Source organism: Propithecus coquereli, unplaced genomic scaffold, assembly GCF_000956105.1.
Source record: "Propithecus coquereli isolate 6110/MARCELLA unplaced genomic scaffold, Pcoq_1.0 Scaffold346, whole genome shotgun sequence".
In the NCBI taxonomy this organism is placed as follows: Eukaryota; Metazoa; Chordata; class Mammalia; order Primates; family Indriidae; genus Propithecus; species Propithecus coquereli.
This window is the reverse complement of record NW_012149130.1, coordinates 2351507-2372385: the sequence shown is the minus strand read 5'-3', so window position 1 is coordinate 2372385 and position 20879 is coordinate 2351507. Positions and strand designations below refer to the sequence as shown.

Sequence of the window (20879 nt, the reverse complement as noted above, 5' to 3'; positions counted from 1 at the left end):
GGCCCACGGGGCCACGCTTTGAGAACCACCAACGTGTATCGTTCACGAAGCTTGTGTACCTTAGGCATTTGGGTTTCTGTGAGCTTATTTCACAAGGACAAAGTTGGGGCTCATTTTTAGGAAGCTAAGACTAAACTCTGTTTAGTCAGAAAGCATCAGCAGAAATAGATTTGAGAAACTAAATCAGAATAAATTTCCTCTTTGATAAAAGCCTGCTCTCTATCTTCACACGCACTCTAGTGAGTAGTGAGCTGGTGAATGCTTAACAGTCCCTCCCCAGGGGCAGGGTGGAGGGGCCGACTCGTAGTGCTTGCCCATTTCAGTGGTGTAAATACCCCACCGTGGCCATTGTCAGGCTGCCACCGTGAAGCCACTGAACATGGAATTGGAAACAGACGCTCTGGGTGAGCTCTCCCCGGCCCAGAGGGTCCAGCCCTGGTGTGTGACTGCCCCCAGCCACGGTAGGGGGTCTGCGAGCTGTCTCCGTCATCCGGGTAGTTCCAGTCCCAGGTCCCAGGTTAGGGACTGTTTCCGTCTAAGCTGTAGTTGCCGACACAGGAACCTTTCTTGGAATACATAAACCAAAACAACTGCCTCTCCGGGCCCTGGCCTGCGTGCTTACACAGCACGGGGGCTTAGCCCCGCAATGCTGGGCACGGCCCAGGGCCCAGGCGCAGGCCCTTGGGGAAGATCTCCTTCCTCACGTGTCCTCGAGAGTGTCAGTTCTCCAGGCCCGCCCGTGAGAGCCGCCGCACTTCAGACGCCAAGGGCAGTGTGCCTCAGGGCGCAGCGCAAGACTTTGTGGCCACGTAAACCCAGCTCAGCTAAAGCCATCCCATGCTGAAGAAATTATTTTTCGAGGTGACCCACCTTCTCAGACAAGTGAATAGAAAACATTAGGGGAATTTTTCTGTTCCAAAAAATAAAAAATCAGAGAGAACCAGACATTCCTCTTGAGGCAGAGCCTGTGAGGGTCCTTTGCAGTCACTGGGAAGTGTTTTGAATGTAGATGGTGCCAAGGGTGACGGTGGGTCTTGAGCCAAAACCCAAATTCAGCCCCATTCATCTCCTCGAGACCTGTCCACACACCTTTCTACCTGCCTCTTGCTCTAACTCAATTCTGCTTTCTCTCTTCCTAACTTTCCCTCATCTTTCCAGATGCAGGACGCTATGGGCTATGAGTTACCCTGGGTGTACTTTGTCAGTCTGGTCATCTTTGGATCCTTTTTCGTTCTAAATCTGGTTCTCGGTGTGTTGAGCGGGTAAGCTGACCGTTTCTACGTCCTCCTTACAATGCAGCCGAGCAAGGTCTCAGGTCCCAGCAGACCCATTGCCAGGATCCTCAGGGACGGGACCCTAACAGGCCCAGGAAAACCAGAAACGAAAGTCTCCATTCAACCACAAATCCTGACCCTGGCTGGGCAGGCTATCTGGCCTCTGATTGGCACCTGGAGGATCCTGGCCCCGGTGCTGCTCGGGTCGGCGTCCCGGGCACCAGGGACGGGCGCCGGCCGTGCTCGGTTGCTGAGTGTGTCTCACTAACTATCATTCCGTTCTTCCAGGTCAATGATGCCGTAGGAAGGGACTGGCCCTGGATCTATTTTGTTACACTAATCATCATAGGGTCATTTTTTGTACTTAACTTGGTTCTCGGTGTTCTTAGCGGGTAAGCAGGACCAAGGAAAAAGGTCTTGATTTTTCCATTTATTTTTTATTTATTCTTTCTGCTCTTCCTGGCTCTATTCTTTTCCTGGCTCTGATGAACCTTGGGTAAGGGGTCACCTTGGGAGCCTTGCAGTGAATGTCCTCGGCCTGGCTGGGTAAAAGGTCAGACACACGAGAATTAACCCATTGGTTTGGTTGGTAGACTGGGGAGACATGTCTGGTCCTCTCTGTGTCCTGCCAGCTCACCCAACGCCTGTGCAGCCTCAGGCAGCTGTTCGGGTAGGCAGGATACGTCTCCTTGTGCCTTGCTGACATCCTCAACTTGAGGAGTGGCCTGGTGAGACCCTCGAGTGGGACCACTGTGGTCGCGTGAATTTGAGGGGTTCATAGACTGGCGCTTTCCTCGTATGTGGCAGCCTGCGGGTAGGCACGTGCTTGCCCTCTTGGGCCGGTCACGACTTGTGGCGGGCTGACGGAAAAGATTTCACATCACTGTCACCCGGTGGTGAGCAGGCCAGGGCAAGAAGGGGTTGGTTTCAATGCGAACAACAAATACAGGCTCCAAATCTTATTCTTTTCAGTCCTGACTCGTGGGCTGATCCGTCCATCTCTGGGTGTCCTTTTGTGAAAAGGGACACTTACCTGTTGAAGGCCATAGATTGCTTGAGAACAGAGGTGGAATACACTTTCCTTTAAGTTTGTCTAGTCTACCTAATTCGGCTTGTTCAGATGAAATCGTAAACGGAGCATGTGGTTGGAGCGTCCAGTGGCCCTGAGGGTGGCCACCTTTGACCTGTGGAAGTGCACGTCAGCCAGGCCGAGGCCTGACACCTAAAGGCTCCCGGTGACCTGCTCGCGGTGACCCACTCTGCTGCCTTTGCTACGGGGGTGGGGGTACCCTCTTTCTGCTCCGCTTGAGACAGGTCAGCTGCTTTGAACAGTCGTTCCTAGAAATCCAAAGACCTTAATGCTGGGAGAAATTTAAGCATAAGGAGAAAGATTTCTCTTCCCTTTCACTCGGCATGTGAACGGGGGCCCAGCCACTCCGCCTCCTGTGGCAGTTTAATACAGGGCAGGAGCACTGGGGTCACCTTCGGAATCCCATGAAGGAAAGAACCTGCCCCCGCCCTCACCCCTTCCAGTAGTGGGGCCAGGGTGGAGACCCGGGTGACATCAAGCCCTTTGCCAAGGCGAGGCCACACGGGACCAGTGCCTTCCATCAGGGATAGAAAAGGACGAGTAGAACAATGTGAGTTCCTGGTTAGTTGCCTGGAGGGTAGGAGGTTTTCATTTTTATGTTCAAACACAAGAAAATGCCCCTGTTTTTTATGTGATTCTCCAAGGAAAGCATTGAAAAAAATCACCCCAGTTCAAGAGGGAAACTCGAGTATCCCAGCTCTGCACTTGCTGGATACCTGTCGTTGGACAGCTTCCCCTTTCGAAACCTTCCTTCCCCATCTGAAAAAATCAAGGTGATGGAAGCAGCTCCCAGGTGGCTGTGACGACAGAGTGGGATCACCTGTGTGAGACACTGAGCCGGTGACTGGTGCATAGTGAGTGCTCAGTTGCGGTGCTGTCTCCGCAGTGACTATCATCACTGGTGCCAGTCACAACTGGAATTACCAAATAGAATCATCAAATGTTGGAACTATTCCAGTCTTTCCTTTCAAAGATGAGGAGTATAAACCCAGGCATGTTAAGTGACTTACACAATGTCACTTTGCTGGCAAGTAGCAGAACCAGGGCCAGAGCCGGGCACAGCTCGGTTCCCATCACCTCCCGGTAGACGTACATTGAATGAGCTTGAACAGTAACACAAGCCACAGCTTGAAACTTTTAAAAAAATATAATTCCACTGTCTTCCCCTAGAGATTAGGAACCAAATCTGAGCAGGCGAAGTTCTCCGCAGGAGTCTGAAGTGGAGGATGAGGGTAGACCTGAGGGCTGGGTAAGCAGAGCTGTGACAAGTCGTCCTGTTCCCCCCACCGCAGGAGTGCTTCTCCCCGTGGTGCCAAAGCAGAGGAGCCAAATGACAGAAGCTGCTGACGTTAAAGAAAAAGTCCTTTTGAAGGCCATGGCCTGACTTCGTCCACATGAGACAGGGTGTGTTTGGACATCTCACCCAAAACCTGGCACTTAGTTGTACTCGAAAATGTCGGTTGATTCAGAACAGAAACGTTAAGGCTACGTGACGTGTGAACCTGGGAGCCTCAGTCCGTACACTGGTCTTTCCTGGAGACCTTCGCCAGCATCTGCTCACGCAGCTCCAGAGTCACTGGTAGGACGCCTGCCCAGAAGGGCAAAGAGGTGTCTCCGAGTGAGCACCTCCACTTCCTGGTTTAAGGAGGTCAAGGACTGGCCACCCCCACCCCATGCAGTGACGGAAGCTGGAGTCGGGCTGCTGGTGGCTGAGCACACTGTGGCAACAGTTTCGAGGCGGCCTCTTGATTAGCCAGGACAATAGAATAGGCACCACAAGAATGCAGTAGAACACCCGCTTGCTCCTCAGTCGGACTGCTGATTACGCCAGCTTTGCAGAAGCATTCACAGAGGTGCAGAGCGCTGTGGAATTCACTGTGACAGTGATAGCACTAGCAGTCACTCCCATTCTGTGTGTCAGGCCTGCGCTCGGTGCTGTTGGTGGATCCGCTGGGTTAATGCTCCTGACAACTCTCCGAGCTGGGTGCGTTACGGTCTCCATTCTACAGAGAAGAAAAGTGAGGTTTACAAGAGGAAACTAGCTGAATTCTAGCAGGTGGCAAGTGGAGGATCCAGGGCTGAGCCCGAGCAGCGTGAACCATAGCCCCTATCCCCAACTCCACGTGATGCTCTCCCCAAACCCCTGACTGGTCACTCCCCTGTTTTCAAAAGACAGTCAAGAAGTGGGGAGGGGAAGAGCAGAAGCTGCAGTAGGCAGGGCGTGTGTGCAGCGGTGGCACAGAAGCAGTGCACGGCAGGCTCCTGGGGACAGCCAGTGGCACAGAAAGAGGCCAGGCCAGAAGCCTGCAGCAGGGCAGGGCTGCTTAGCATGGGTGCCGGCAGCCCCGCAAACCTTCGTGGTCCCTGGGCGGGCGCAGAGCCACCGACCCAACAGCACGGCAGTTGCGGAGCCTGTGGGGCTGGGGGCGCGAGTGCGAACCTGCATCCATCGGTTGAGGATAAGTTTACAGCCAGCATATCCCATAACTCACCGTAAATGACGTCCTTCGGCCCCAAGGGAAGCTTGCGTTGTGCTTGGTGTGTTCTGCTCATGAAGATAGAGAAGATGACACTCCATTTAAAAGGTGGAAATTCAATGATTTTGGGTCACCAGAGGGCCAGGCCTCCTTTATCTGGAACATTCACATGTCCAGAACACCTTACGTCTGACGAAGCCAGATAGGGTCAGTATAATGAGTACACATCTCTTGGATTTTTTCACAATACTTCCATGTTCATTATGTGTTGATCCTCATGTCAGTGCTACGCAAGACGAAGGATTGGTGTTGGTATAAATAATAATCGGATTGCAGTTACTTTCTCCCCTAGTAATCTCAATCCCCAGCCTCCTGGAATTAGAACGATAATAGTGACCATGAGATTCTTGGAATCGCACTTGAAGCTGTAACGAGGTGAAAGTCTCTGGACTCTGGAATCCAGCTACTTTTTGTTTAAGTGGTTGCAGAGGGCTTCGGCTTTCTGCCTGCGGTTGGCGAAAGGCCCAGGCTCTCACAGGGGTAGACCTCCCAGCTCTTTCCCACTGGGAGATGGGTGCGTTTCTTGCCCCCAGAAAGCAGAGGCCCAGGTAGGCAGGCATTTTACAACCTGGAAGTATGACTAGGCCCTGGCACCGCAGCTGAGACACAGTGTCCAGGTGCAGAAGAAGGCAATGGAAGGGCAGGACACAGATGGCTCGCGGGCGGGAGCAGGAGAGATGGCAGCGTCTGTGGTTGGTGCTTCTCATTCACGTCCTGTGCAGTCACCAGGAACCAGCACCGGATCAGCGAGCACCGAACCGTCAGTCCCAGGGAGATGCTGGGTTAGGTTCCCAAGCCTCTCTCTGGTCACAGCATTTTGTCAACCAATCAATACATAACCTTGTTTTGTTGTGTTTCTGTTTAAAGACACCTTGTTTAATATATATCGTTCACTCATTAACACTGAGCTCCTGGCAGCAGCACCGTAACTCACGCCTGAACGAAGCTTATTTAACACACACTATTCTCCATAGGGCACAGGGCACATCACAGCCTGCTTGTACTTAGGGACCGAGACAGTCCTTCGGCAGTATGCTTGGGGGCTATTTAAAACAGCAAAATCACCAACAAAACACACGAAAATGCAAAAATCATGGCACTAACTGGACCGTAAAAAGAACACTTGTTCACAGCCTGAGAGCCGAAGCAGGAAGGCAGAGCATCACCTCGTTCGACCTCAGCTGGGAACTCGTGAAGCTTTTGCCATCTGCGCGTGTCCACAAGTGACTGTGAAAGTGTCACAAGTACCGACGTTGGGGCCGTAAACAAACTCTAGTGAGTAGGTAAATTCGTAAACACGGAGTCCACCATTAACGAAGATCAACTGTGCTGATTATCGGAGGACCTAGAGCCCGGTGTTTGCACCGACTGGATTTCCTACGTGCTCGCTTTGCGTGACTGACCTCCAGCCCCTGGCTCTCCCGCTCCCCTCGTCGTCCGTGCTGGCCCTTGCTGGCAAGAGATGCACTTCTGTCTTGTGCCAAATCCCACAGCTGTGACCGACTGTCTCCCCAGCTCCGGTGTCGGCGCCCGTCAGGTTGGGCTCCACGTCTTCATTAGCACAGTCCCTAGGGCAGGCACGTGGCTGGCGTCCAGGCAGGGAGGTACAGAGAGCCAGCACTGCTACCCACAAATCCCTCACTTTGCAGGGCCTTTCGGGGAAGCCCTGCTCGCCGCCCGCCCTGCCGCCAGCCTGGCTGTGCCCCATGCTCCGAGGGAGCCGGCGTTGCTCAGATCCTACCGTGCGCTTCTCCATCGCCTCACGCCCGTAGCTGTCCCTCCTCTGCAAGAGAAAAACATCTTCAGGCCCATCAGAATCATCAGCATACCTCCTTTCCTTTTCTCCTCCTCATGTTTATTTTAGCCCCCCAGGGGCCTGGGGGTGTAGATGGTGAGCTTTCAGTCCGTGGGGAGGAGGCTGTAAAACAGTGTCCCTGCTCCAGGTGGATCCCAGTTCTGTTCTCCCAACTCCAAAAGAAGTATGGGTAGGTGTTTTGTAACCGGAACGTGAACCCTCCGCAAAATCCTCCGAAAGAGCTGACGTGAGCCGTTGGCTATTCAGTCCCTTGCAACCTCAAACCCACTCCAGAGGAAAGGAACGGAGAATGCAAATGGGTGTAGGCAGAAAGATAGTGAAGAGCGGGGCCCTTGAAACGCAGTTTTGGAGTTGGTTTGCAGAGGGAGGGAAATGCTATAGGAAGTTACTGTCTCCAGGAAGCAAGGCCAAGGCCCTGGGAGGCCTGACCAGGTCCAGAGAATAAGAGGTTTGGGCATCTTTCTGTGCCCATCCCCGACAGCGAGAGCAGGGAGAGCGCAAAGAAACACAAGGCCTCTGTCTCCTCCGTGAGCTGTCAGTCGGCCCCTCTTCCTGGCATAAAACTCCCTGGGAAGGAAATGAAGGTACCCGTTGGTTGGCAGGATGCCCGAGAAACAGCAAGTTCAATCCAATTAGAATTGGATTCAATCAAATTCAAGAAGAAAATTCAATCCAGCCCAGAGCATCATTAAGGCAGCAGTTGAAGAGAACTCGTTAGCTTAGAGGCCCCACATTTGCCAATTACAAAGTTCCCTAGACCCCGCCAGGGCCCCACGTCGCCGTAGAAATGGTGTGTGCTGAAATCTATGCTCTCTGAGTGGCACAGGCAGAATGCAAACGCCAGACGACATGTGTGGTGACAGCAGTGCCACGTGACGGTGTGCTCAGGAGCGGAGCTCTCGTCCCCTGTGGTTTATTGGCGCTGCGCTTCCTTCCACAGCGCTTTCCTCAGCGTGGCTCGTGCAGGACATTCTTCCAGGTGGTTTCAGCAGCCTCTCCTCCCCAACCGGGCCTTCGCTGGAGAGAGGAGGAGGAACCGAGGCTCCAGGAATTAGCCAGGAGGCCTGTGCGAGTACACACGCACACACACGCACACCACCAAGGGCCACCTCCCCGCAGCCTGCGCAGCGGAGACAAATCCTCACATAGACCTGTTGTGGAAGAAAAGGCACAGACTTGCCTCGAGAGTTGAGAACGCGCCTTGTTGGTGGCTGCTCTCTGCTGCCAGCTGCCTCCGTGCCAGAAAGTGAATCTGAAATCAGAAAATTAGGACAGAATCATAGGAAATAGAAAAAAAATAGTCATTCTGTCAGAACTTTTGCAGTAGGACCTTCATCCAACAAATCCCAATACAATTCCAATTTCTACTCATTATTACTTTAAGCTGAATGCATCGTTTAACTTTTATGTCATCTTGATTTTATGTATTTTTCTATTCTGATTGGATTTTTTTTTTCCACCAAAAGGGCAGCCCCCAGGACATTTTCTTGTGTTTGGAATCCTCATTTGTCTCCATGTGGGAAAGAGCCTTCTCTACATTAGATACCCTTCCGGGCACGCCAGGAGCAGCAGGTTGAGCTCTGGCAGTAGGAGTAGGGACTGAGGAGCTTACCTCTCCTGGTCCTCAGTCCGTGGTGCGTGGGTGAATATTCCACAGTCGGCTCCAGGGAAGCCCTGGCTCCTAGCATTTGCCAGTTACTGTGGTGTAAATGCTCCCACCGTGGCCGGTCTCAAGCTCCCCACGGGACATCCTTGAAGCCAGAGCTGGGAAGAGACACGCACCACCAGCTCTCGGGACCCAGTGCGAGTGAGTGGGCTTGGGCACACTGCCCATCCCAACACCTGGTGTCCCCTGTAGGCTCCTGTGGGATTTCTCAGTTACCACCCGGTCCTGGGTGGAATGAAAATGCAGCTTCCATAACTCGTGGGTGTTTTCAGTTACCGTCTGGAAGGGTTTGCAGGCCTTTGGCAAACACTTGTTATTGAAAGGCAAAACCAGGAAAGAGGAAGATGGACTTTACGCACCCCTTAGACTCTCACGGCCTGTGTGGGGAGTGTCCCCTTCTGTGCTGCTTTCCATCTCTGCAAGCGTGAAACCTGGGCTGCTGGAGAGCTGTGTGTGGAGAGGGGTGTGTGGGCATGTTTCTGGGCGCAAAGCAATTAACACTCTGTTTCTCCCTCTCTCCTTCCATGGCCCTCTTGCTGCTCCCCTTCTCCTACTCCCCTGCCCTGCCTGCTCCTCCCGCTCTCGCCAGAGAGTTTTCCAAAGAGAGGGAGAAGGCCAAGGCTCGGGGAGATTTCCAGAAGCTGCGGGAGAAGCAGCAGCTGGAAGAGGATCTCAAAGGCTACCTGGATTGGATCACTCAGGCAGAAGACATTGACCCCGAGAACGAGGACGAAGGCATGGACGAGGAGAAACCTCGAAACAGTGAGCAGCCGTCTTCTGTCTTGGGGCTGGGTTCTGGGAGAGGGGACAGCACCGGTCGGCTCGAAACCTTTACCACCAGCCTTTCTTTACAACCCAGGGTCTGTCCCCCTGGAGCAGCATTCGTCCCAATGATCACAATCACTTGCTGCTCATGGAAATTAGTCACAAGTGGGAAATCATTGCTGTTGCTCTGTGAAACCGCATATTCCTCTGAGGATCTTTGACCTTGTAAGACAGTTGAGAGTTTGCTAAGGTGAAGCCTTTTTTTAAATCAAACATCCTCCTCCTCCTAGTCCTCCTCCATCTCTTTGGGCAGAGAAGCAGGCTTCCTGCTCCAGGCTATTTTGAAAGGAACAGTTTCTCCCAAACAGCCACCTGGAAAACTTCATACCTGCGTGGGATTCTCCCCACGTTTGCAGTAGACTTCCAGGCACCATTGAACTTTCTCATGGGAAAGGGAGTCGAAGCTTCCTCCTAAGGAAGGTAGATTCAAAGGTCAGAGTCGGGGAAGCCCAGAGGAGTTGGCAGAACAGTCGGATTACAGAAATTGAGCCAGATCCCTTCCTCTGGGGTTTTCTGGGGCAGATGGTCGGGCAGGCTACTGCTGGGATGGAAAGGAGTGGTAGAGGATATTGACTAGCAGCATGTCAAAGATGATGAACCATGGAAATTCAGGCTCTCATCAGATCAGCCCAGTGGTTCTCAAAGTGTGGCCCCTGGACCAGCAGTGTCACGTGAGAAATGCAAATACTTGGCCCCCACTCTAGACCCAGTGACTCAGAAACTCTGAGGATGGGGCCCCAGGTGTTTGGGGTGCGTGGTGAATTTGAGAACCACTGGGTGAGCTCTGCCTACTCTGTGTGTCTCACAGGGCCCTGATCTCTGACTCTCTCTCCCTCTTTCTGTGCGCAGTATCTCTCTCTTTCATTTTACATGTTGGCACAGGTGCGTTTCTGTCCTCTCAAGCAGCCTAACCTAAAACCAGGTTCCTAAACATTGAGCATCTAGAGTAGTTGAGGAACCAAGCAGGTTAAAGAGCTTACCAGGATGTTTGTAGAGAGCAGGGAGCCAGCACTTGGCCCTACGCAGAGAGAGCGATGCAGAGACCCCCAAGGGGAGGAACGGGTGGAGGAAGAGGGAGAAGACAGCCAAGATGTTCGCAGAGAACAAAGTCTCTGCTCTCTCATTTCAAAGATTGAGTTAATAAATCTATCAACTCCTCCCTTTCCGATAACTCTGCTCAAGGCGCAAATACAAAATTAAGGCACACCAACACAAGGGGCTGGTGACAACATAACTTGGTGACCTAAGGGGGCCTTCATACTCTGCTAAGTAGCTTTGCAAGCTGGAAGTCGGGGCCTGTGATGGATTATAACAATGAGCAATGATGCCATTGAGGGTCTTTCTGGAAAAATGCCTGACAGCGTCTGTGACACTGTGGATGCAACTGCGGAGCAGCCGATTAGTTCGTGGCATGAAGCGGATGGCAGATAAATAAACCGGCCCACGAGCCACGGAGAAGCTTACCTCCGAACACAGGAATCTGTCCCAGCCAGCCGGAGTGGAGCCCCTAGCTCGTGATTAATGGTGATGAGCATGTTTCTTAGCGTGTGCTATTAAAATGTGCACTATCTGCTGCGTCCTTAGCAGACAGTTGCCATCCGCGGAGACACGTGGCATTCTGTTCTCTGCCTAAAGCAAGAGCAGCCGAGGGGACATGTGCTGCTTCTCTGCCTCGCCCAGTAAATGGATAAATTCCGAGGAGAGTTCCCAGCGTGGCGGATTCTTTGCTGCCGGAGCGCATCACGCTGATGAGGCCTGTCTCCCCACACTCTGGCCGGGCGTGGAGAAGAGCGTAATGAATTGCCTGCCCCAGTAGACAGAGTCTCTGCCAAGGTTGTCATAAGCCCAACTGTGGATGAAACCAGACTCCCGAGACTGTTGTTCCTCTCGCCTTGCACTGCTCCCTGGTGGCTGGAGGAGCATTTGGGGGACTGAAACGGGAGCCTGGTTCCTTCACTAGCGGAAATGCTGGTGGGACAGTTCCATGGGGATGGGCATAGGGAGTAAACATCCAAAGCAGCAAGGTGCAGAGAGTAAAATGCACGTGCGGGACTGAGGGATGGAGCCAGGACGAGAGTCCACAGGACCACGTCTACTGGGTCATCCAGTCAAAAGCGGAGTTGAAGTGATTAAATGATTAAGGAGTCGGAGTCCTAAGAGCCTCGCAGTAAAGGAGAATCTGCGGCTGGGAAACAATGTTCTTATATTCGGGACTTCATGGTTTGCCCTTTGAAACAAACACAAGGGGAGAACTCCTGCACAAATTGAGACGCAGGTGTGTTTCAGGTAGCCTAGTAGTTCGGCCTTGAGGTCTCTAAAAGATTACAGCATGGGATATTCGCCGGTTCTTTCCATCTCAAAAACTGCGTAGTGCTTTAAGACAAAAGGTCGATTGCTTTGGTCAGCGGCTCCGGCGCTGCTTCTGCCCCGGGCAGCGCCCGGTCAGTGTGCCCCGCGTGCCCGGGCATGGCGCCCGTGAGGCGGAGCTGGGTGCCGTGTGGGACCAGCTCCCCGTGCATCGCTGCGTGGTTGCCAAGCACCCCTAAGGGGAACCAGCCACTCGCTTTTCCTGGGGGAAAAGGCTACCACGGAAGTGGAAGAAACGGGCGAGAGGAAGACAGAAAGTGTGCGGTAGGGAGGGGTTTCTCTAAACGGCTGGAGTAAACGAAGTGGTCAGCAAGTCGTGAGCAAAGATGTATCCAGCTCGTCCGTCCGTCCTTCCACCCGCGCGTTAAAGGCCTGCTCTCCGCCAGGCACTGCTCTGGCACTGGCGGCCAGCAGCGAGCAGAGGAGTCAAAGCCCCCGCCTCGTGGAGCGTGTGCTCTAGCGCGGGGCGGACCGTGAGTGGGACGCAGTCGGAGCGGCAGCTCCGGAGGGAATGAAACAGTCGGGTGTGACTGAGACGTGGTCGCCGGGACTGCGTCTCCCGGAGTGGCGGCGTTGTGCTAACACCCTGAAGGTGGTCAGGAAAGGGACTGTGTGGATATTTGGGAAAAGAGACTTCCAGGCAGAGGAAAGCTGGTGAGAAGGCCGGAGGCAGGCGTGTGGCGGACGTGTCCGGAGCAGGGGAGGCGCGTGCAGCGGGAGAGGATGCAGCCGAGGGGAGGGTGGTGGGAGCCGGGCCAGGGTGCCGGGGTAGTCCGTGTGTACCGCCCTAAGAACCCGGCCAGGCCGCTCTGGAGGTCTCGAGCGAGGAGCGGTGTGCCCCGAGAGACATGAGCAGAGGGAACCAAGGCAGGGCCCCGTCGGGGGGCGGGGGGGCTGCTGCTGGAGAGGCTGGGCCTCGTCTCGGCACCGGCGGGGGGCAAGGTCAGACTCCAGGATGACGTCGTTTGCAGACGTCTCAGATACGGGATGTGAGAGGGGAGTCAGAGCTACTCCAAGGCCATTGTCCTATATGACGCTAAGAGTAGAATTGTCATTTATCAGTATGGGGAAGGCTGTGAGAGGAAGAGGTGTCAGGGCAGGAGGCTCAAGAAACCCATGTCGGGCCTGTACGTCTGAAACACCATCAGACGTCCTAGTGCAGATGTTGGGCAGCAACCGGGAGCAAATCTGAGTCCAGGGCGGAGGTCTGGGACTGACTCACTGGGGAGTCAACAACACAGAGAAGACACTTAACCCGTTTGTCTGGACGAGATCACTAGGGAGCGAGTGTGGGCAGAAATGAGATGGGGTCCAAGAACTGAGACCTGGCCTCCCAGTGTGTGGAAATAGGAGTGGCGAGAAGGAACTAGCAGAAGAGACTTAGAAAGGTGTGGCCCGAGAGGGAGATGCAAAGGACGGGAGTCAACGCTGCGAACAGGACAGAAGCCGGCCACTGCACGCGCGGTGGGGCTCGCTGGTGCCTTGACAAGGGCCGTTTGGCAGGACGTTGGGGGCAAAAGCCTAATGGTAAATCAGAGTCTTCCTCTGTGAGTCTCAGTCCATAAGCTTCCTAGAATGGCACTAAGCGTTGCTCTGCGGGCTTCCCGCTCTGCTGGCATGGCCCAGCTGTCAGCGATCTGGGCAGTTTGGCCACCAGGACACCAGAAAGGGGAGAGAAGACTTACCCAGTCACTCCAGCAGGCCCACGGCCCCACGGAGGTCAGGGTCTAACGCCCAGCCCTTCATCATGCAGTGGTTACAGACGGCCTGGGGAAAAAGGACATGACACTCGGGAGCCATTGCGGGGCCAAAAAGGCAGCAAACAAGGAAGAAAGGCACGTGTATATGCACTGTTGCCTGCGTGCAGCCTCCAAAGACCCTCTTCTCGCTGGGCAAAGATGAGGGTAACGTCAAGGCCTCCCCCTCTGGCCACTGCTTCTCCCTCCCCTGAGAGCAGCCACGGGCATCCCTCTTAAAGGCCCCAGTTGCAAAACCATCACTTCTCACGGGTGGTTGTCATCGGTAGAGAGCACTGCTCCCAGGGACAGGGTCCGTCATCCAAGTCCGATGTCAAAGCTGATGGAAGGCCAGGCATTAGAGGAAGAAGCCATACAGAAAGAGAAAGAGTAGGGGTTTTCTTCCCTCTTTTTCACCCTCAAGAACAAAAAAAAAATGCATTTATTAAGTATTCACCCGTGCGGGAATCTCTCTCCCATGTCATTAGGGCAGTTTAAATGCAGCCCCAGCCCTCTAAAGCTTGGGGTCTAAGACAGGCGTTTTGTGGATGCGCGTATAAAAACAGAAAGACGCTGGACCCAAAACGTCGCATTTCCACCCCGATGAGCAGGATTAAACATTTACACCAGTGGCACTCGGTTGTGTGACTCAGGAGCCACTTTTGCAATCATCATTAACCAGCAGAGCCACAGGCCGCCGCCTGCCCTGCAGAGTCTGGGTCACGGATCACTGAGATGCAGAGATGTGAGGGCTCGTGGGAGCCGCAGCCGCCCACGAAAGGGCCCCGTGCGGCCGGAGAGCAGGACTCGGAATATCACTGGCTTGTGTAATGTGCGTGTCAAGGACATGTGCGTGGTGATCTGCTTCTTTAAAAAATCTAATCAGTACAATCAATATTTGCCCTGGACCTAGCTCGCGGCCAGGAGTTGCCACTTCTTGATATCCACGACACAACCCCATGAAGCATCTGACATGAGAGGAAACACTAACATTTGTTTTTGTCACTGATTCTGTTCTTACTTTGCACTCTTAAGTGATTGTGCTTCAGAGGGCCCTGCTGACCCCTCAGACAGAGCGGACACCTTCGCGCAGACTCTAGATACGGCCCCTGAGCCTCCCAGTAACTCCCAGCGGGTCCTCATCAGAACCCTAGAAAACCAGTGCTGGAAAGTTGACGTAGAGGTCAGGTTTCTGGAGCCCAAGATGGGAAACCGCCTACACTCACTGCACACCGGGGAAGTCAGCCCTCGCGCCCGGTCTCCCGGTCCCACCCAGGACTCTGCCCAGCACGCCAGCCTTCTCGAACACCCCAGGCCATAGCACTCCCTAACGTCCCTCCTGGCTCTCAGGGCATGTCCCCTCTTACCTCGTGGAATTGTAACCACCTCTCTGCCCGTCTCTAGCTGGGCTACACTGAGAGCTCCTTTGCCTTCAATGCACCTGTGTCCCTGTGACCTGACGCAGCCCAGGGCTTGAGGACGCTGTGACCTGTGAGAGTCAAACGCACACACGTGCTTTCGAGCGCGTGCCTGGACTGGCTGTGGCGAGTTCTGCGCTGCCCCGAGCTGGTAGAACGGGAGAGCTGAGACCATCGCTGGACCTGAGCCGCGCATTGCTCGGTCTGTTCAGAAGTGGCTTCCTTGTGGCATCATTAATGACTTCCTTTCCAATTCATTTCCTTTCATGAACACGTTTTCTTTCCAATAGCTCTAGATCATTCCCCACTCTTGGAAAGTGCCATAGGAAAACAGGCAAATGGGCCCGTCCGCAGGGGCAGCGGTGAGGGCTGCCGTGCTGTGGGAAGCGTCGGGGGTTCTTGAGAAGTGAGATCAGCGGGGGCTGCTGTACCTGGGGCTCTGCAGTGAGGCTGTGCGTGGATTTCTCCGGTTCCGGTAGTAATTAATACCCACGAGTGGGGCCCTGTGGACTTGGTGGCATATGCAGGACGTCAGTGGGGGGGTCCTGTCATGGCAGGGGTCCAGGATGCCCACCGGTAGCACATCCCCTTTGGAGCACAGTCTGACTAGGCCGTCCGGCCCCATAAGCTCGCAGACGCCCTTTTCTGGCCTGTGAGCAGTGGGCCGCTCCCCCGAGGGCTGGGCTGCGTGTGCAGCGAGAAGTGGGCACACCCAGCCGGTCTCCGTGAGCTGCCTGACGTTCCTGCCAGCTGTGGGCAAGGCTTGCTGGCTCGGAACTGTCAGGAGGCCGTGGCAGACTCACCGAATGTGCCGTGTGCTTCTGGAGCAGAGAAGAGAAAGGCACACACGTTCTGACAGGAGACTTTTGTGGGCTCCCGTGACCAACATGAGGTCAACAGAAAGGAGCCAAATCTTCGGCAACGAAGGCTCTGTTCGCCTTCGGAAGACACCCGTCCCCCACCCCCATGAGGCTCTCAGCCCACAGCTGCTCTGCGGGCAGGAAGAGAGCCGGGGCCATGCCCCGAGGACCCGGGCAGTGGGTGGGCAGCTGGCACAGACATCAGCACTCCAGGGCTCTGACTTTGGGAAGTGTCCCAGGCCAAGACAGTAATAACGAGCCAGCAAAGTCCACAACGCAAGTGGTTTATTTATTGCGGAGAGTATGGGCAACATCAGCTGAGAAACGCACCGGCAGTGGGGTCCTGCACTCCTTTTAGACACCTGCCTTTGTGCTGGTCTCACTCTCACTGCTGACGTCCGTGGCGGGAACGGAGCAGCCCCCGCGCAGGGCCCGGCAGCAGCAGGGTCTGAGCCGTGCTGTGCAGCTGTGCGGTCTCTTAGGGGCAGGGGGCCGTCCTGTGGTTTGGAGGGGATGAGTGGGCAGCTGTGTTCCTGGGACCACTGGCCAACCAGCCACCCTGCAGGGCCTGAGCAAACGGCTGTCAGCTCTCGAACCCCAAGCACGCTGGGAGTCCTTGGGGAGTGGAGCCTGGAAGGCCCGCTCTTCCCCACGGCCAGGAGAGCATCCTCTGCCTTCCAGCAGGTCTCAGCCCAAACCAGCGTCTTCCCAGTCTACTTCTCTGTCCAGTGGCTTCACCACTTCCCAGTTCTCCGGGCTGTAGAGCCTCCTTCCTCCTCCCTCTCCCTTGCACCTCCATAGTTATCAATTCCTATCAGTCCAATCGGTCCAGTCTTTCCAATCCCTCCCCTGGCACATCCCTCTCACCTTCCCTCCTCTCCCTCCGCCTCCCCCCGCCGGACTTGTAGCCACCTCACTGCCTGCCTTCCAGCCCCAGCCCACGCACACGTGCCGTGCAGCCAGAGCAGTATTTCCAGAGCCGACGGTGTCATTCCCTTGCTCAGAAGCTTTGAATGTCCCTCCGTGGCTATAGAACAAAGCCTGAGTATCTTCTCTTGGTATCTAGGCATCTCTGATCTGTCCAGCGAAGAGCTTGAACCACATCATTCCCTGCTGCCCTGCAGCAAAACCAGACAGCTTCCTGCTTCCAGACACGCCTTCTCTCCTGTTTCTGGCCCTCACGCTTCTCGCCTCCTCTGCCTAGAGCACCCTTTCTCTGCTTACCTCCCCTGCTCCTCCCTGGCCTTCCAGCCCGGCACAGAGAGCACAGCTCGGCTCAGGCCCTCCAGACCGTCCCCGTCAGGACGGGCACTGCCATACTCACGGCCTCATACCTGCTGCCCTAGCGGGTGGGTAGGGCCCAGCCCTCTCGTCGCGTGGAGAGTCCTCTTGGGAGGCAGGAGCGTGCGTTAGTAACCTCTCACTCACGCTCCACAGTCTCGCCTAGTTGACCAAATGCCTGTTGTCCAGTTGTAGCCATACTCGTGGTAGCCCCCAGAGAGTCGATGGCGGCTGACAGCACAGGCAGAAATTATTTAGAGGTGAGAAAGTGGGCTGGGAGGACAGAGAAGCCGGCGCGGGGAGCTGGTCCACGAGGAGAGTCCAGGGCCTGCACATCCTGAGCTTTGGCCCTGGGGTCCCCAGGACAAACAGCTCGTGCTCGTTAGCCCTAGGGCTCGCGGGGCCTTATGGCAGTGCCGCGCCCCTGGGAGGGATCCTCCCGGGAGCTGGTCTGCCCTTCTCCAGTGGCGGGAGCTGCCCTGACCCTCTGCCCCTGCTGTTCAAAGGCCTGTCTTCTGTCCCTGACTGCAGACACACCCACGAGCAGCCCCTTACCCTAAAAGGTGCCACGTGTGGAATCCCGAGCGACTTTCTTCCTCTTTGAGTCCCTGCCCTCATCATTAAATGCCTTATGAAAAAGTGTTGAGTGACAGCCCCACACACAGGGCTTCGGCGGCGCCATGATTCCGTGTGCCTCTGGTGAGAGCCGCGGTGTTTCCGGGGGAGATTTAGGCCCCCGTATGGTGGGAGAGACTTTGTCCTCTTAAATAACTATGATACTCGCTGTAAGGACTGGACTGTTAGTCGCTGTGGTCGCTTTGTGCTGAAGCCACACGGTTAGAGGAATGAAGCCAGGTCAGAAACAACGGAGTGTTTGCTTAAGGGTGGTCCAGTGGGAGGAGAACCGCAGCGTGAGGCTGGGCGACGGTCGGGAGAGGAGGGCTGCACATTTACGTATTATCATCCTTCTGTATCCCGGGGTCAGGCCCTAGATTCCTCCTTTAGCCACAGGCTGGCTCCATCACAATCCAAAGATCACAGAATCCTAAAACCCTTTGGGACGAAAGAGGCCACAGGTCCCTGAGTCTATCCCTCATCCCCCAGGCACACCTCGCCCGTGCAGGTGCTGCCCGGCCCCGTCTCCCATCAGCTTGGACCAGTCTCCTCCTGGCTGGCAATGCCCCCCGATGCAGTTTCTCTGAAATGCATGAGCGGGCTTCAATGCTCTCTCCAGAAAAATCACAGCACATGCTCAAAGGTAGCAAGATGGGAACTGGGCAAGGGCTTCTGAAACAAAACAGGCAGTTTTGTCCATTTCCAAACACCTGACTGTGAGCCTAAACTTGGACTTTACTGACAAGGCCACAAACTTGCCTCTTCCTGCTCCCAGTTTGGATCCACCAGCAGGACCCGCACACCTAGTGACAGCTGGGGCCCTCCCCCTGCCACAAAGGACAGGACAAACAAGAAAACCGCGTTGCGCGCGAGCCCCTGAGTCTGCAAATGCAGCCCTGAAGGAGCGGCCCCGGGAAGGCCCTCCAGGCAGACGAGAGTGAAAGGGTAGGATGTCCTGTTCTGCCCACAGCCTGAGGAGAGAGAAAGGAAAGATTTGGCCATTTATGTAGTCATAAAAATACACATTTCTTATAGTTTAGGCTTAATTCACATTAGTTCATCAGACTGGCCAAAAGTACCCCAGCAAAGATCCTCAGATACGATCCACTGGGCAGATGAGCTTTGGTGAGAGGACTTGAAAGGTTTTCCTTTCCAAGAATATATTTTTGAATTTTGATAAGGTTCTTCTTGTTTCCTAAATCATGCTCTGAAAGTTATTTGCCAAGCCTAAGGCTGCCGGCGTCGACCAGCATCCCCGGAGTCACATTCTGAGGACTCCAGTGGGGCGTTCAAGACTGACTGCAGCTGCGCCGGGCCTTGTCTGTGCCTTTGCTTGGGAGCGATAGACGAGGTCTGTCCTCAGGGACTCGCTGACAGGTGAAGAGCCTGAATTATATGCTGGACAGGCTGGCGCGAAAGGAAGAGCCTTTGTTTATCTTCTCACTTCCAAGTTTCACATCACCCTGTCCAACTATTATATCTCATGTCAGTGACTCATGAGATATGATAATGGTGGCCAATGTCGGGCCAGTTATTATGTTAACAAAACTCTCTGAGAATAACAAAACGCCAGTGTACGCGCACACACACACACACACACACACACACACTAAACACAGGGTCAAGAAGAAATTAAAGACCCCTTTCTTGTCAGGAGTGTTCAGAACTAGAACCTCATTGTATTTATTAATATTCTCTAAGGTCAGCTAGGTCCGGCTTTGAGCAGATGCTTGGCATGATGTTTGCTATGCCTGGTAGAAGCAGAGAAAAAAGGCCCTGCTACTCCCAGAGGGGAGGGCATCTGCTTGGCATGGAAAGTAATGACCTTGGGAGAGGGTCCTGGGCCCCTCGGCCCACATCCGCATTGACTAGGAAGCTCAGGTGGTCAGTCGCTGCCCGCCGGGCAGAGTGCCTTAGGTTTTCACCAAGAACATTCCAAGCTTCAGTAAAAACAGCAGAACTTCTTCTTGAGCCTCTTAGATGGTATGAAGTCGTTTCCACTAATTATAAATTCTATAATCCCTTAATTAATTCATTCTGTTAATCCATGAAGTCATACCCCTTGATTAGATGAGTTGAGAATACAGCAATATGAGATGAATGACCCCCATCTCTCTCCCCTGACGGGATGCCAGAGTTTGGGGTCTGAACAACTGCTGTGTGTTTTAGAGGGACTGACGCGAGCTGAGAGAAGCAGGCAGCCTGACTTCCAGGCCTCACGCAATAACCATGTTTGTAAAACGAGGCGATCAGATCAGCAAAAACCTCTTCCAGCTCTGGCATTTTGTTTCTGTAGTTCTAAGTGCAGGCATTAGCTTTAGCGCTAGGAGTCTGGGCCAAACCTGGACCACTCCATCCATCAGACCCTGGGGGAGTTCTGCAGATGCTGGAGCCCTGCAGTCCCCAGACTCTTGGGTTTGCACTGGGTCTCCCGCAGGATCGCCTGCACTCCGAAAGCCAGCTGGAAAGAGGTCCAGAGGTCCTCCGCACACCCAAACACACACTGACCCCTGCGTGGACAGCCCAGCCCCGCCATGGCTTATGAACTGCCAGCGCCCCTTCCAAGCCCTACTCGGGCATCCCCTCCCTTCCTGCCTCCCTTGTCCTCGCCGCCCCTCCTCCCCACAGTCTTCCCGCCTCCTTTGTCCTCCCGGAACACCAGGTCCCTACCTGCGTTATAGTTCTTACTGCACGCGATCTATTGCATCTACCTATCGATTGTATTTATTGTATTTTATCTGTTGTGTTTGTCTATCTTACACCGTCTGCTGGGGTGTATACACTCTAAGGGTGGGGATTTTTATATTCCCAGCGCCAACACAGAGCCTGGTATGTAGGCAGTCAATGATTGGTTGGAAAAGGGTTTGGAAATTGGGGTATGATAGTGGGATCGTGGCTTGGAAATCCTTGGAATTCTGCCCCTGGGAGCAGATGACTTAGGCCTGCTTTGTCTGTGTCAGTCCTAAAACCAGACCGGGCCAGATCTGGTCCAGCAGAGGTTATGTAATGAACCAGACACACAAATTACTTTTTCATCTGCCATTCCTCGTCTGTCAACGTTTCTTTTTCACTTCTGAGGGAGGACAGGAGTATTCCATGATGTTTTTCTTTGTGTACTCATTTCTTCTCCCTTTTCTTCTTCATATATGTCCGGGGACGTGTTGGAAATATTTCCCATTTTATTCTGTCTCAAGGAGGCCAGCTAGCCAGGCTGGCAGTCAGGAAATGGTTAAGAGAATACCGAGAATAAATTCCGCGCTGCTTCCATAGGACTGGGAAGCTGAGTATGTTCGGGGCTTGAAAAGGTCAGCTCCCTTCACAGGGCAGAGGTTTGAGTCTGTCCTTTGTGTGGTCTTTGGCGTGATGCTGTTGCCTTCGCTGGCTGTGGGGAGAT

The 20879-nt window shown here is 54.2% G+C and overlaps 1 protein-coding gene across 2 annotated transcripts in view; it reads left to right on the top strand.

Annotated features, from left to right (window-relative positions):
* Positions 1-20879, top strand: part of CACNA1C (calcium channel, voltage-dependent, L type, alpha 1C subunit) — a 192356-nt gene that overhangs the window by 15548 nt on the left and 155929 nt on the right. For both annotated transcript variants that reach the window (XM_012651032.1, XM_012651031.1), the window contains exons 3-4: positions 1159-1262; positions 8973-9145. In XM_012651032.1, coding sequence (XP_012506486.1) covers positions 1159-1262; positions 8973-9145 — 277 coding nt within the window. The remainder of the gene's footprint in view (positions 1-1158; positions 1263-8972; positions 9146-20879) is intronic.